Here is a 12,350-nt window from a genome sequence, read left to right as displayed (position 1 = left end):
CCACTCCGGTCTATTACCCTCACCTTGACCTCCTTCCACCTATCGCATTTCCAATGCCCCTCCCCCAAGTCCCTCCTCCCTACCTTTTATCTTAGCCTGCTGGACACACTTTCCTCATACCTGAAGAAGGACTTATGCCCGAAACGTCGATTCTCCTGTTCCTTGGATGCTGCCTGACCTGCGCTTTTCCAGCAACACATTTTCAGCTCTGATCTCCAGCATCTGCAGTCTTCACTTTATCCTATAATAAGAGTTACCTAATATAGGCAGTCTACAATTTATAGCAATGTTCTGATAGTTTTTTGAGTTTGTTAAGTAGCAGCAATTTAGTTATGATATATTAGGTAATGCAAATATATAACCATGACTGCAACCACAGATAAAACGGCAATTGGGGATGATTCACAGATACCAGATGACAAACACGCTGTTGTGTGCAATATCTTAGTCTTGTTAAAGTTGTGCATGTAGCATCCTGCTCGCTAGCTGAGGTATTCGGAAACTCTTCCCTGGATTTTCCTCCTATGCTTCTGGTCAATCTTCCATCAAACACTTCAAATGTTCAGTTAATGAGGGCAAACCATCATGGCTTCATGACAGGTAGGACATGCCTAACAAACCTCATAGAATTTTTTGAAGAAATGACTGAGGTGATGGAGAGGGGAATGTCTATGAATATTGTTTATATGGGACTTCTAGAAGGCATTTGATAAAAGACTGATAATAAGAGACTGTTAACTAAAATAGAAGCTCATGGAATTGAGGGCAAATTACTGACATGGCTGGGAAATTGGTTGTGTGGCAAGTAACAGGTAGTAGAAATAATGGGTAGGTAATTAAATTGTTAGGATGTGACCAGTGGTATCCCACAAGGTACTGTGTTAGCATAATGACACAAAGTCATATATCCAAAGTTGCTGACGACACAAAGTTAGGTCACATTGTAGACGGTGTGGATGATAACATAAAATTACAATGGGGTATTGATAGCCTAAGTGAATGGGCAAAATTGTGGCAGATGGAGTTCAATATAAGCAAGTGTGATGTTATCCATTTTGGATCCAAAAAAAAGGATAGCTCAAGTATTTTCTTGATGGTATGAAGTTAAAATATAGTGGATGTCCAAAGAGACTTGGGGGTTCAAATCCATAGAACTCTGAAATGTCATGAACAGGTGCATCAAATAATCAGGAAAGCTAATAGAATGATGGTCTTTCTATCTTGAGGACCAGGTACAAGGAAGCGGAATTTATATGCAATTATCCAAAACCCTGGTTAGACCCCACTTGGAGTACTGTGAGCAGATCTGGGCACCACACCTCAGGAAGGATATATTGGCCTTGGAGGAAGTACAATGTAGGTTTACAAGAATGATAGCTGGACTTCAGGAGTTAACTTATGAGGAGAGATTATACAATTTAGGCCTGTTTTCTCTTTAATTCAGGAGGTTCGGGGGTGATCTGATACAAATCTTCAAGATGTTGAGGGGAAAAGCCAGGGTTAATAAAGATGAACTATTTCTACTGGTGGGGGAGTTTTGAACTGGGGGATGTAGTCTGAGAATTAGGGCCAGACTGTTCAAGTGCCAGGAGGCACTTCTACACACAAGGGGCAGTAGATGTTTGGAACTATCTTCCACAAACAGCTGTGGATGCTCGATTAGTTGTTAATTTTAAATCTGAGATGGAAACGTTTTTGTTAAGCAAACGTATTAAAGGAAATGGACCAAAGGCAGGTTTATGGATTTAGGCCATGGATCAGCCATGATCTTATTGAATGAGGAAGTGATTTACAGTACAGTATGGCCTACTCCTGTTCCCAAGTTTCTACGTTTCATCTGCCTGTTGAGGACTTCTCGATGTCGATTGCTTTCTGGGGACTGCTTTCTAATGAGAACTTCTGTCTTCAAGGTCTACTTGATGAGAACACCCCAAAAAGAGCTCCCTCTGCCCCTGAGCATTTATTGTGTGTGTCAATCATTTGCCTGAACCCTTTTGGCCAATAGCCATGTGTCAACTACTCACGACATCAGCACACCATTTTCATGAGAAGGTTTGGTTTCATTTCTTTGAAGAAGTAAACCTCATTTTTGGAAACAACATGCATAGAATGCATTTGGCACCAAATAAGCCATTGAATCTAATTCATTGCACATTGTGATCTTGGTTTTTCTTGATTTGTGGGAAGTTAATTCCTGTTACAATAGCTGTTAAATTAAATTTCATGCTACACAGTAAGTAGTCAGAAAATTCAATTTTTTTTAAGGGACCTGCTATCCACCAATACCTGACTATATGGAAAATTGCCCTGGTAGATGCTTGTGCAGTAGCTGTACTAAGGGTGCTTCTGTATTAATGGCTTGATTAACGGCGCATCTAACTTTAAAATACATGTTTCAGTGCTATTATCAGATTGTTGTCAGGGCCCATAGCCTCTGCAACATGTAGTGCCTTGTGCTGTTTCCTGATATCGTGGAATGAATTGAACTGGCCAAATGTCAGCATCTATAATGCTTAGGATTTCAGGAGGAGGCCCAGGCAGATCGTCGGCTCCACACTTCTGGCTAAAAGTGTTTGAAATGCATGCTTTGATATGCTGAGTTCCTTATCATTGAGGATGGGAGTATTTGTGAAGCCTCTTCCTCTTATTAGTTACTTAATTCTCCATTATTAACAACGAGATCAGGCTGAATTGCAGAATTTAGAGGGGATCCATCAGTTGTGGGATTGCTTAGTTTTGTCAATAGCATGCTACTCTCACTGTTTTCCATGCAGATAGTCCAGTTTTACAGCTTCAGCAGAAGGAAATGTTTTTTTCACCAATGCCTGATACATGTTTTGATAGCCATTTATATTTATAATGGTAATATTATGGTGTATAGTATGAATAACTTGATTGAGTAAGGTTCTGTTTACATATTGGTATATTTTGTTCACTGTTAATTTCTCATTTATTACTGTTCTATACATAGTGCTGTAAGTAGCTCTATAAATATACGTATAGCAATCAGTTTCCAGACATTTCCATAAAAATAAAGTTTGCTGATCATTTGTAACAAAGTGTTTGTGGTGAATTGAAAATACAATATGTGATTTTTCTTAGATTTTTATTCTTTGGGGAAAGAAGTGCCGATACCACCACTAAGCTTGCATGATTTAATGGTGGACAAAGGGATTGAATAACATCCAGAACATTTTCTCATAGAGCATCCTCCACCCCCTCATACCTGCATTTCACCATAAGTTTATTAGAAATGGAAACTCAAATATTGTGTTTCGGTAGGGTTGTGTGTGTTGTCTTATGAGAATAGGTTGGACAGGGTGGGTGAGCTTACATGCGGGTCACTTGATTGAAGTATATAAGATCATGAATGATCTTTAGGCGATGTATGTCGAGAAGATGTTTCCTCTTGTGGGTCACTCCAGACTTAGGGTGTATCATTTGGAACTTTGCCTCAGAAAATGATGGAGGTCAGGTCATTGAATATGTTTAAGACAAAGATGGATAAATTCTTGTTTAGGCAAGGGATTCAAGGGTTATCACGGATGGATGGGAATCTGGAATTCTAGGCACAAACAAATCAACCATGATCCTATTGAAAAGGCAGGGATAAGGTGCCAAATGTCTTACTTCTAATATTATTTCATATGTTTGTATTTTCTGGTGATTCTCTGAAGAGGTTATTTTAGCAGAATTTCAACTGTATTGCTTAAATTAAGGCCATCATTTAAACAAAGATGCCTTAAAGTTGCTGTTTTGCCTTGACCATTTCAGTTAATGTAACCATAATTGTTTGCAATTAGTCACATTTTGAAATTGTTACTGATAATAAAATGTATTATTTTTTAGAAAGCTGCAACACTGCTGCAGAAAGTTGAAGTTGAGGAGGAGATCCTATATTCGTTAAGAACAAAACCGACATTAACTGATAATGAAGAGCTTGATGTTGTACCAGCCCCCATCCTGCTGTCCAGAACACACAATTCTGTGATATTCAAACCAGCTCCTTTTGCTTCTTCTAAAGAGGTTGACAAACTTTTAAAGTATTCTTTTGGACGTTGTTGGCAGTGCAAAATGGACATTGTTGTGTAATGGTTATAACTAAATATTTTCATACTTTTATTGAAGTCATGGTTTGTTCAACAATTTGGCAAACAGTAAAATAGTAGAGATGTTAACAATGAATAAGGGCAGAATCTTCCTCGGCCCCCACGTGATGAGGGCTCTGGGGAGAGGTGTAGGAAAATCAAACGTGATGTGATGGGAGGATCTTTTCAATGTCAAGACTAAAAAGTCACGTTTTCCAGCCATGCTTGAGACTTTGAGATGAGATTCTTGCAAGTGAGTGACGAGAGGTCTGTGAACAGGTGCTATTGCTCAGTGACATCCTTATTATGACTAATCTTGCCTCATTAAGATGTAGGTTCCCATTCTCCTATCATCAGATAGAAGCTAGAGGCCAAGAATTCCCGACATGAAAGTCAGCGTGGATACCTGGTGAGTCCAGCTTACCACTTGCAGCTCTCTGAGGTCAGGAGCATAAGATAAAGAGGTGGTTAAGAAGGCATTGCTTTTACTAGCTGAGGCATAGAATGCAGGAGGAAGGGAGATATGTTGGAACTGAAACATTGATTAGGTCACACCCGGATTATTGCATGTAGCTCCAGTTACCGCATTACAGGAAGGATCTGATTACACGAGAGAGTGCATAAGAGATTTACCAGGATGTTGTCTGGGCTGCAGAGTCAGAGCCAACAAGAAAGGTTGGATGGCCCCTTTTGTGGCACAGTGATGGGGTCCCTATTCTAATCATCAGCCAGAAGTGTCACATTGATGATTCATCTTGGTCTCCTTTAGAGATCCCCAGAGTCATAAATGCCAGCCTTTAGCCAATTTGATTCACTCTACTTGATATCAATAAATGGCTGGAGGCACTGGCTCTAGCAAAGCTATGAATTCAGACAACTGAAGACTTGTGCTCCAGAACTTGCCATGCCTCTAGCCAACCTGTTTCATTCTAACTACAAAACTGGTGTCTGCTTGACAATACTTTTGGTTCCTCACAACCTTGCATAATAAAACAATCCTGGTTAATGTTTGGGTAATTAGAATCCCCAACTATTCCTGCTTTATTATTCTAGCAGTTCTCGAAAATGGGATTGCATATTAGATCCTCTTTCTCTCTCTCTGACAGTTTGGAAACCAATAGTACACCCTGAAATGCATAGAACATAGACAGCACAGCACAGTACAGCACAGTACAGGGCCTTCGGTCCTCGATATTGTACCAGCCTTTTATCCGACTCTAAGATCAGATTAACCTACATACCCTTCATTGTACTATCTTGCATGTGCCTATCCAAGAGTTGCTTAAATGACTCGAATGATTTTGATTCTACAACCACTGCCAGCAGTGCATTCCACGCACCCACCACTCTGTGTAAAGAACCTATCTCTGACATCTAAACTTTGGGCAGCATGGTGGCTCAGTGGTTGCCTCACAGCGCCAGTTTCAATTTCAGCCTCAGGCGACTGTCTGTGTGGAGTTTGCACATTCTCCCCATGTCTGTGTGGGTTTCCTGTTTCCTTCCAAAGATATGCAGGTTTGGTGAATTGGCCATGCTAAATTGCCTGTAGTGTTAGTCAGGGGTAAATATAGGGCAGGGGAATGGGTCTGGGTACGTTACTCTTTGGAGGGTCGTTGTGGAGTTGTGGGGCCGAAGGGTCTGTTTCCATACTGCAGGGAATCTAATCTAAACCTTCCTCCAGTTACCTTAAATTATGTCCCCTTATGATAGACATTTCTGCCATGGGCAGACGTCTCTGGCTATTCACTCTATCTATGCCTCTCAACATCTTGTACAACTCTATCAAGTCACCTTTCATCCTTCTTCGCTTCAATGAGGAAAGCCCGAGCTCCCTTAACCTTTCTTCATAAGACATGTCCTCCAGTCCAGGCAGCGTCCTGGTAAATCTCCTCTGCTATCTCTCTAAAGCTTCACATGTTTCCTCTAATGAGGTGACCAGAACTGAATACAATATTCCAAGTGTGGCTCTTAAACTCAATCTCCCTGCTAATGAAAGTAATGGCAACTTTGAGGGATATATGGACATGGACCCCAAGATCCCTCTGTTCCTCCACACTGCCAAGGAACCTGCCTTTAACCCTGCAATCTGCATTCAAATTCACCCTTTTAAAGTGAATGACTTCACACTTTTCCAGGATGAAATCCATCTGCCACTGACCAGCCCAGTTCTGGACTCAGTCAATGTCCCGATGCAATGTACAACAGCCCTCCACAATATCCACGATTCCACCAACCTTTGTGTCATCCGCAATCTTATTCACCCACTCTTCCACTTCCTCATCTAAGTCATTTCTAAAAATAACAAAGAGCAGAGGTCCCAAAACCGAACCCTGCAAAGCACCATTGGTCACCAAGCTCCAGGCTGAATACTTCCCATCTACCACCACCCTCTGTATTCTATGGGCCAACCAATTCTGTATCCAGACAGCCAGATTTTCCTGAATCTCACACCTCCCTACTTTCTGAATGAGCTTATCATGGGGAACCTTCTCAAATGCCTTGCTAAGGTCCATGTACACCACATCCACTGCTCCACCTTCATCAATGTATTTTATCACATCCTTAAAGAATTCAATAAGGCTTATGAGGCATGATCTGCCCTTCACAAAGCCATGCTGACTATCTCTAATTGAGCTACTCTTTTCTAAGTAATCATAAATCTTGTCTTTCAGAATCGTCTCCAATACTTTGCATACCATTGACCTAAGACTGACTGGTTTGTAATTCCCAGGATTATCCCTATTCCCTTTCTTTAACAAGGGAATAACATTTGCCATCCTCCAATCATCAGGCTCTACTACAATGGACAGTGAGGACGCAAAGTTCATAGCCAAAGGCACAACAATCTCTTCCCTCGCATCCTATAGAATCCTAGGATATATCCCGTATGGTCCAGGGGATTTGTCTATCCTTATGTTTTTCAAAAGTTTCAGTACATCCTCCTTCTTAACATCAACCTGTTCTAGCATATCAGTATGTTTCAAGCTGTCCTCAGAAATGTCAAGGTTCCTCTCAATAGTGAATGCTGAAGTAAAGTTTTTGACGACTCTCGGTGCAAATTCCCTCCACTATCCTTGATCGGCCCTCCCCTCGCTCTGGCCACCCTCATGTTCCTTGCATAAGATTAGAACACCTTAGGGTTTTCCTTAATCTTACCCGTTAAAGCTTTTTCATGCCCTTTTCTAGCTGTCCTAAGTCTATTCAGTTCCTTCCTGGCTATCTTATAATCCTCTCAAGCCCTGTCTGGTCCTTGCCTCCTCAACCTTAAATAAGCTTCCTTCTTTCTCTTGACTAGATGTTCCACATCCCCTGTCACCCAAGGTTCCTTCACCCTACCATCCCTTCCTTGCCTCAGTGGGACAAACATGTCCAGCACTATCAGCAAGTGCTTCCTAAACAACCACCACATTTCTGTTGTGCATTTCCCTGAGAACATCTGTTCCCAGTTTAGACACCCCAAACCTGCCTAATGGCATTAAAATTCCCCCTCCCCCAATTACTTTCCCATGCAGTCTGCTCCTATCCCTCTCCACAACTATAGTAAAGGTGAGGGAGTTGTGATCACTATCACCGAAATGCTCTCCCACTGAGAGATCTGACAGCTGGCATGGTTTGTTGCCAAACACAAAATCGAAAATCCCGCCCCCCATTTGGCTTATCTAAATATTCTGTCAGGAACCCTTCCTGGACACACCTGACACAAACTTCTCCATCCAAGCTATTTAAACTAAGGAGGTTCCAATCAACATTAGGGAAGTTAAAGTTACCCATAATAGCAACCCTATTACTTCTGCACCTTTCCAAAGTCTACCTCCCAATCTGCTCCTCCATGTCTCTGTTGCTATTGGGCGGGGAGGGGGGCTGTCTATCGAAAACTCCCAATAAACTTACAGTTCCTTTCCTATTTCTGACTTCTACCCATACTGAGTCAGTAGGCAAACTCTCCTCAACAACTTCCCTTTCTACAGATGTGATACTATCCCTTGATTAGAAATGCCACTCCTCCACCTTTTTACCTCCACCCCCCCTACCCATTCCTTTTGAAACATCTAAACCCTGGAACATCCAACAACCATCCCTGCCCCTGTGATATCCAAGTCTCCATAACAGTCCAACATCATAGTTCCAGCTACTGATCCATGCTCTGAGCTCGTCACTCTTATTCCTGATACTTTTTGCATTAAAATAAACATACTTCAATCCATCACACTGACTGCACCTTTGCCCAATCTCGGCATGCTATATCTGGCTGTTCACTACCTACTCCATCATCTGATCCACAGCTCCGGTTCCCATCCCCCTGCCAATCTAGTTTAATCCCACCTGAAGCGCTCTAACGTCCTGCCCAGGATATTGGTGCCCTTCCAGTTCAGGTGCAACCTTTCCCAGAAGGTATCCCAATGATCCACATACCTGAAGCCCTCCCTCCTACACCAGCTCTGCAGCCAAATGTTCATCTGCACTCACTCTCTATTCCTAGCCTCACTAGTACGTGGCACCGGTAGCAATCCTGAGATTACTACTCTCCTTCTCCTGCTTTCTAACTTCCAAATTAACTCCGTATATTCTCTTTTCAGGTCCTCCTCCCTTTCCCTACCTATATCATTGGTACTGATGTGTCCCAGGACTTCTGGCTGCTCTCCCGCCCCTTAAGAATCGAGTAGATTCAATCTGAGACATCCCTGACTCTGGCTCCCAGGAGGCAACATACCATCTGAGACTCTTGCTCACGACCACAGAATCTCCAACCTGTTCCTCTCATGATTGAATCTCCTGTCACTATCGCTGTCCTATTCTCCTCTTCCCTTCTAAACCACAGAGTCGGGCTCAATGCCAGATACCTAGCTACTGTGGCTTTCCCCTGATAGGTCCCCCCCTCCAACAGTATCCAAAATGGTTTACTTATTACTGAGGGGAACGGCCATAGGGACTCCATGCACTGTCTGCCTATTTCCTTTTTCTGTTGTACTTCTACACTCATGGCCTCATTTGGTGATCCTCCTTACTACAATTACTAAACTCGTTTCTTTCTTATATAGCCTATTACCTCTATCTTCTAGTTTACTCACACTTTAAGTTCTAGCTTTTCTCCCCTTTGAACTTTTGTGGAAAACCATCCTCTGACAATCTAGTTTAAATCCACCCCAACAGTTTTAGTAAGCCTCCCATGTGGGTGTTGCTCCTGTTTCTGTTCAGATGTAACCCATTCAACATGTACAGGTCCCACCTCCCCAGTAAAGATCCAATGCTTTAGGAATCTAAAGCCTCCCCCTCACCTTCGCACACTGTCCCTCAAGCCACATATTCATCTATTCTATCCTTCTATTCCTGTACTCAGTACTGTGTGGCACTGGAAGTAATCTGGAGATTATTACCTTTGAAGTCTTTTTTTTCTTTTTGTTTCCTTTCTTATTCCCTAAAGTCAGCTTGCAGGACCTCATTTCTCTTTTGTCCTATGTCATGGGTCCATGACCTATGGCTATACGCTGTCCTCCTTCTGAATGCAGTTCCAAGATACCTTGCCCAGGAAGCAACAACCACCCTGGAATCACATTTACTGCTGCAGGAATGCCTGTCTCTCACAGAACAATGCCAACTTCCGAAGTGGGACATGCAGCTGGAGGACTGGGTAACCATCCTATCCCACTGTCTGCGAAGGTCACAGCTACATTGAAATTCTACGCATTTGGCATCTTCCAAGGAACTACTGGGGACTTGTGAAGGATCTCCCAATCATTCACCCTCAAATGTATAAAGGCTGTTGCTGATACCATTTGTCTCAGATCATACTGTTTCATCTCGTTGTCCATGAAGAGGTCAGTGCTGTAGCTGACAAGAAGGATTTGCAACATAGTTGGTTTCTTGCAGATGCAGTGTACAATAGTCTGCATACATATCTCATTGAGAAGCCCATATTAGGACACATGTTGAACAAGAGGAAAGATTTCTATTTCATCAATGTACAAGTAATCTGTAATCATCAGTATCTATTTCTTATAACTTTGCTCACAGTACCCTGGGTGATACCCTGATGACTATATCCTTGTGAATTCTGATGTTGCTGCTGTGTTTCAGGGCCAGATACCTTACAAGCCTGGTTACTCAGGTCCAGGCCTACCCACTGTAACCATGGCTGATGACTCAGTTACACAACCCATTGAATGAGGTGGCAAGGAGTTATAATACTATTCGTTCTTTAACTAGGCCTAACCTGGAAGAGACAACAGGCTTCCTGAAGATTAGATTCTGATGTTTGGATTATCTGGAGGGGCCTCACAAAATACTGCAGACACAGTGTGCCACATAATCCTAACATGCTATGTTGTGCAGGTTTGAAGCAGGCATAAGAGGAGATAGATGCTAATGAGCTGGGAGAGCTACAGCAGTCTTCTGAGGAAGAGGATGAGACATTGAGCAGGAAGAACATCACCTTATGTATGACACAATGCAGTGGCATTAGGAGCCACAAGCCAGATAGGGCTTAATTAACACTCCATTCTTGTAGATGGAAATCGTTGGCGCTCAACTTTCAACAGTCTGTTTCTGTTACTTTCAACAGTCTGTTTCTGTTCTAAGAGACAAATACAGCTTCTGTTTGTTTAATTTCTGTGGACCTTTGGTGCCGATTGAGTAAAGGTAGCTGTTTGGAAACATTTGATGTCTTCCCTGCATGTGATGGTAGACACTGATAAAGTGTTGGGCTATGATAGACATTTGGGAAGAGTAAAAATGATGTAAAATGTTTTAAGGCAGAATGTGGCTAAGCACAGGTAAGCTATGTAGGTTGGTAAATGTGAGACAATTGCATAATAAAACTCGCTCGACTATGTGAAGAGAAACCCTCCATAAAACTCAATAAAACTGATGCTTTCAATTTGATAAGATTTAGCTCAATTGCTCAAGAACACAGCAGCTGGTGGACTGTAAATTCAATTCGTTTCATTTATTCTTCTCATGTGGAGTCGCAGGTAAACCAGGTGGTGATGAAAGCATTTGGTACACTTGCCTTTATTGGTTAGTGCATTGAGTATGGGTATTGGGTGGGTTGCAGCTGTACAGGACATCAGTGAGGCCACTTTTAGAATACTGTGTTCAGTTGTAGTCTCCCTACTACAAAAAGGCTGTTGTGAAACTTGAAAGGGTTCAGAAAAGATTTATAAGGATGTTGTCAGGGTTAGAGAGTTTGACCTATAGGGAGAGACTGAATATGTTGGGGCTATTTTCCCTGGAGCATCGGAGTCTGAGGGATGACCCTATTGAAGTTTATAAAATTCATGAAGGCATGGATAGGGTAAATAGTCAAGGTCTTTTCCCCAAGGGTGGGGAAGTCCAAAACTAGATGGCATATGTTTAAGGTGAGAGGGGAAAGATTAAAAGGGACCTGAGGGGCAACTTTTTCTAATAGAGTGTGGTGCTTATATGGAATGAGCTGCCAGAGGAAATGGTAGAGACTGGTACAATTACAATATTTAAAAGGCATCTGGATTGGTATATGAATAGGAAAGGGTTTTGAGGGATATGGGCCTAATGCTAGCAAATGGCATGAAATTAATTTAGGATATCTAATTGGTATGGACCGTTTGGTCCGAAGGGTCTTTTCTATGGTGTACATCTCTATGGCTCAATGACAGCAGGTTCACCATTTGTCACCTATCCCTAATTGCCCTTGAACTCATTGGTAATCTAAGCCATTTCAGAGGAACGTTAAGAGTCAACCACATTGTTGTTGATCACCAGTCATATGTAAGTCAGGCCAGGTAATAATGACTGCTTTCCTTCCTGAAAGATGATTGTGGACCAAATCCATTCGGTTAGAAAGTTCATGGTCACCATTACTATCTTTCAATTGTAATTTTCTTTTGATTAATTGAATTGAAATTCCACCAGCTATGAGGCTAAGATTTGAGCTGCTGATCCCAGGCCATTAGCCTTGGCTTCTGGCTTGCAGGTAAAGTGACTGCACTACTATACCCTGAGTCATGATAAAGTTTCCAGTTAGAACTTTAATACTGTTCATTGCAAAAAATGACTTTAATCATTGGATAATGTACCCTTGAATAACGTAATAGACATTTATTTTCTAATCTAAGTTCTATCATTAATAGCTGTATTAAAGTCATTCTTAACTTAAAGTATTTCATGATGCTAGCTCAGGTTGTCAATGCCTTCTGAACTTGACTGTTAAAAGGTTGCCAACTTCATACCAGGGCTCCCCAGTGATTCATGACCCCGCCAGGATGTCATGAACCTCATCACCTCATC

At 41.9% G+C, this 12,350-nt stretch overlaps 1 protein-coding gene across 1 annotated transcript in view; it reads left to right on the top strand.

Moving 5' to 3' along the window:
• cfap54 (cilia and flagella associated protein 54) overlaps nt 1–12,350 on the top strand; it is a 296,945-nt gene that overhangs the window by 165,887 nt on the left and 118,708 nt on the right. The window contains exon 21 of the mRNA XM_043713181.1: nt 3,850–4,026. Coding sequence (XP_043569116.1) covers nt 3,850–4,026 — 177 coding nt within the window. The remainder of the gene's footprint in view (nt 1–3,849; nt 4,027–12,350) is intronic.

This window comes from Chiloscyllium plagiosum, chromosome 23, assembly GCF_004010195.1.
Source record: "Chiloscyllium plagiosum isolate BGI_BamShark_2017 chromosome 23, ASM401019v2, whole genome shotgun sequence".
In the NCBI taxonomy this organism is placed as follows: Eukaryota; Metazoa; Chordata; class Chondrichthyes; order Orectolobiformes; family Hemiscylliidae; genus Chiloscyllium; species Chiloscyllium plagiosum.
This window is presented reverse-complemented; position numbering and strand designations above follow the sequence as displayed.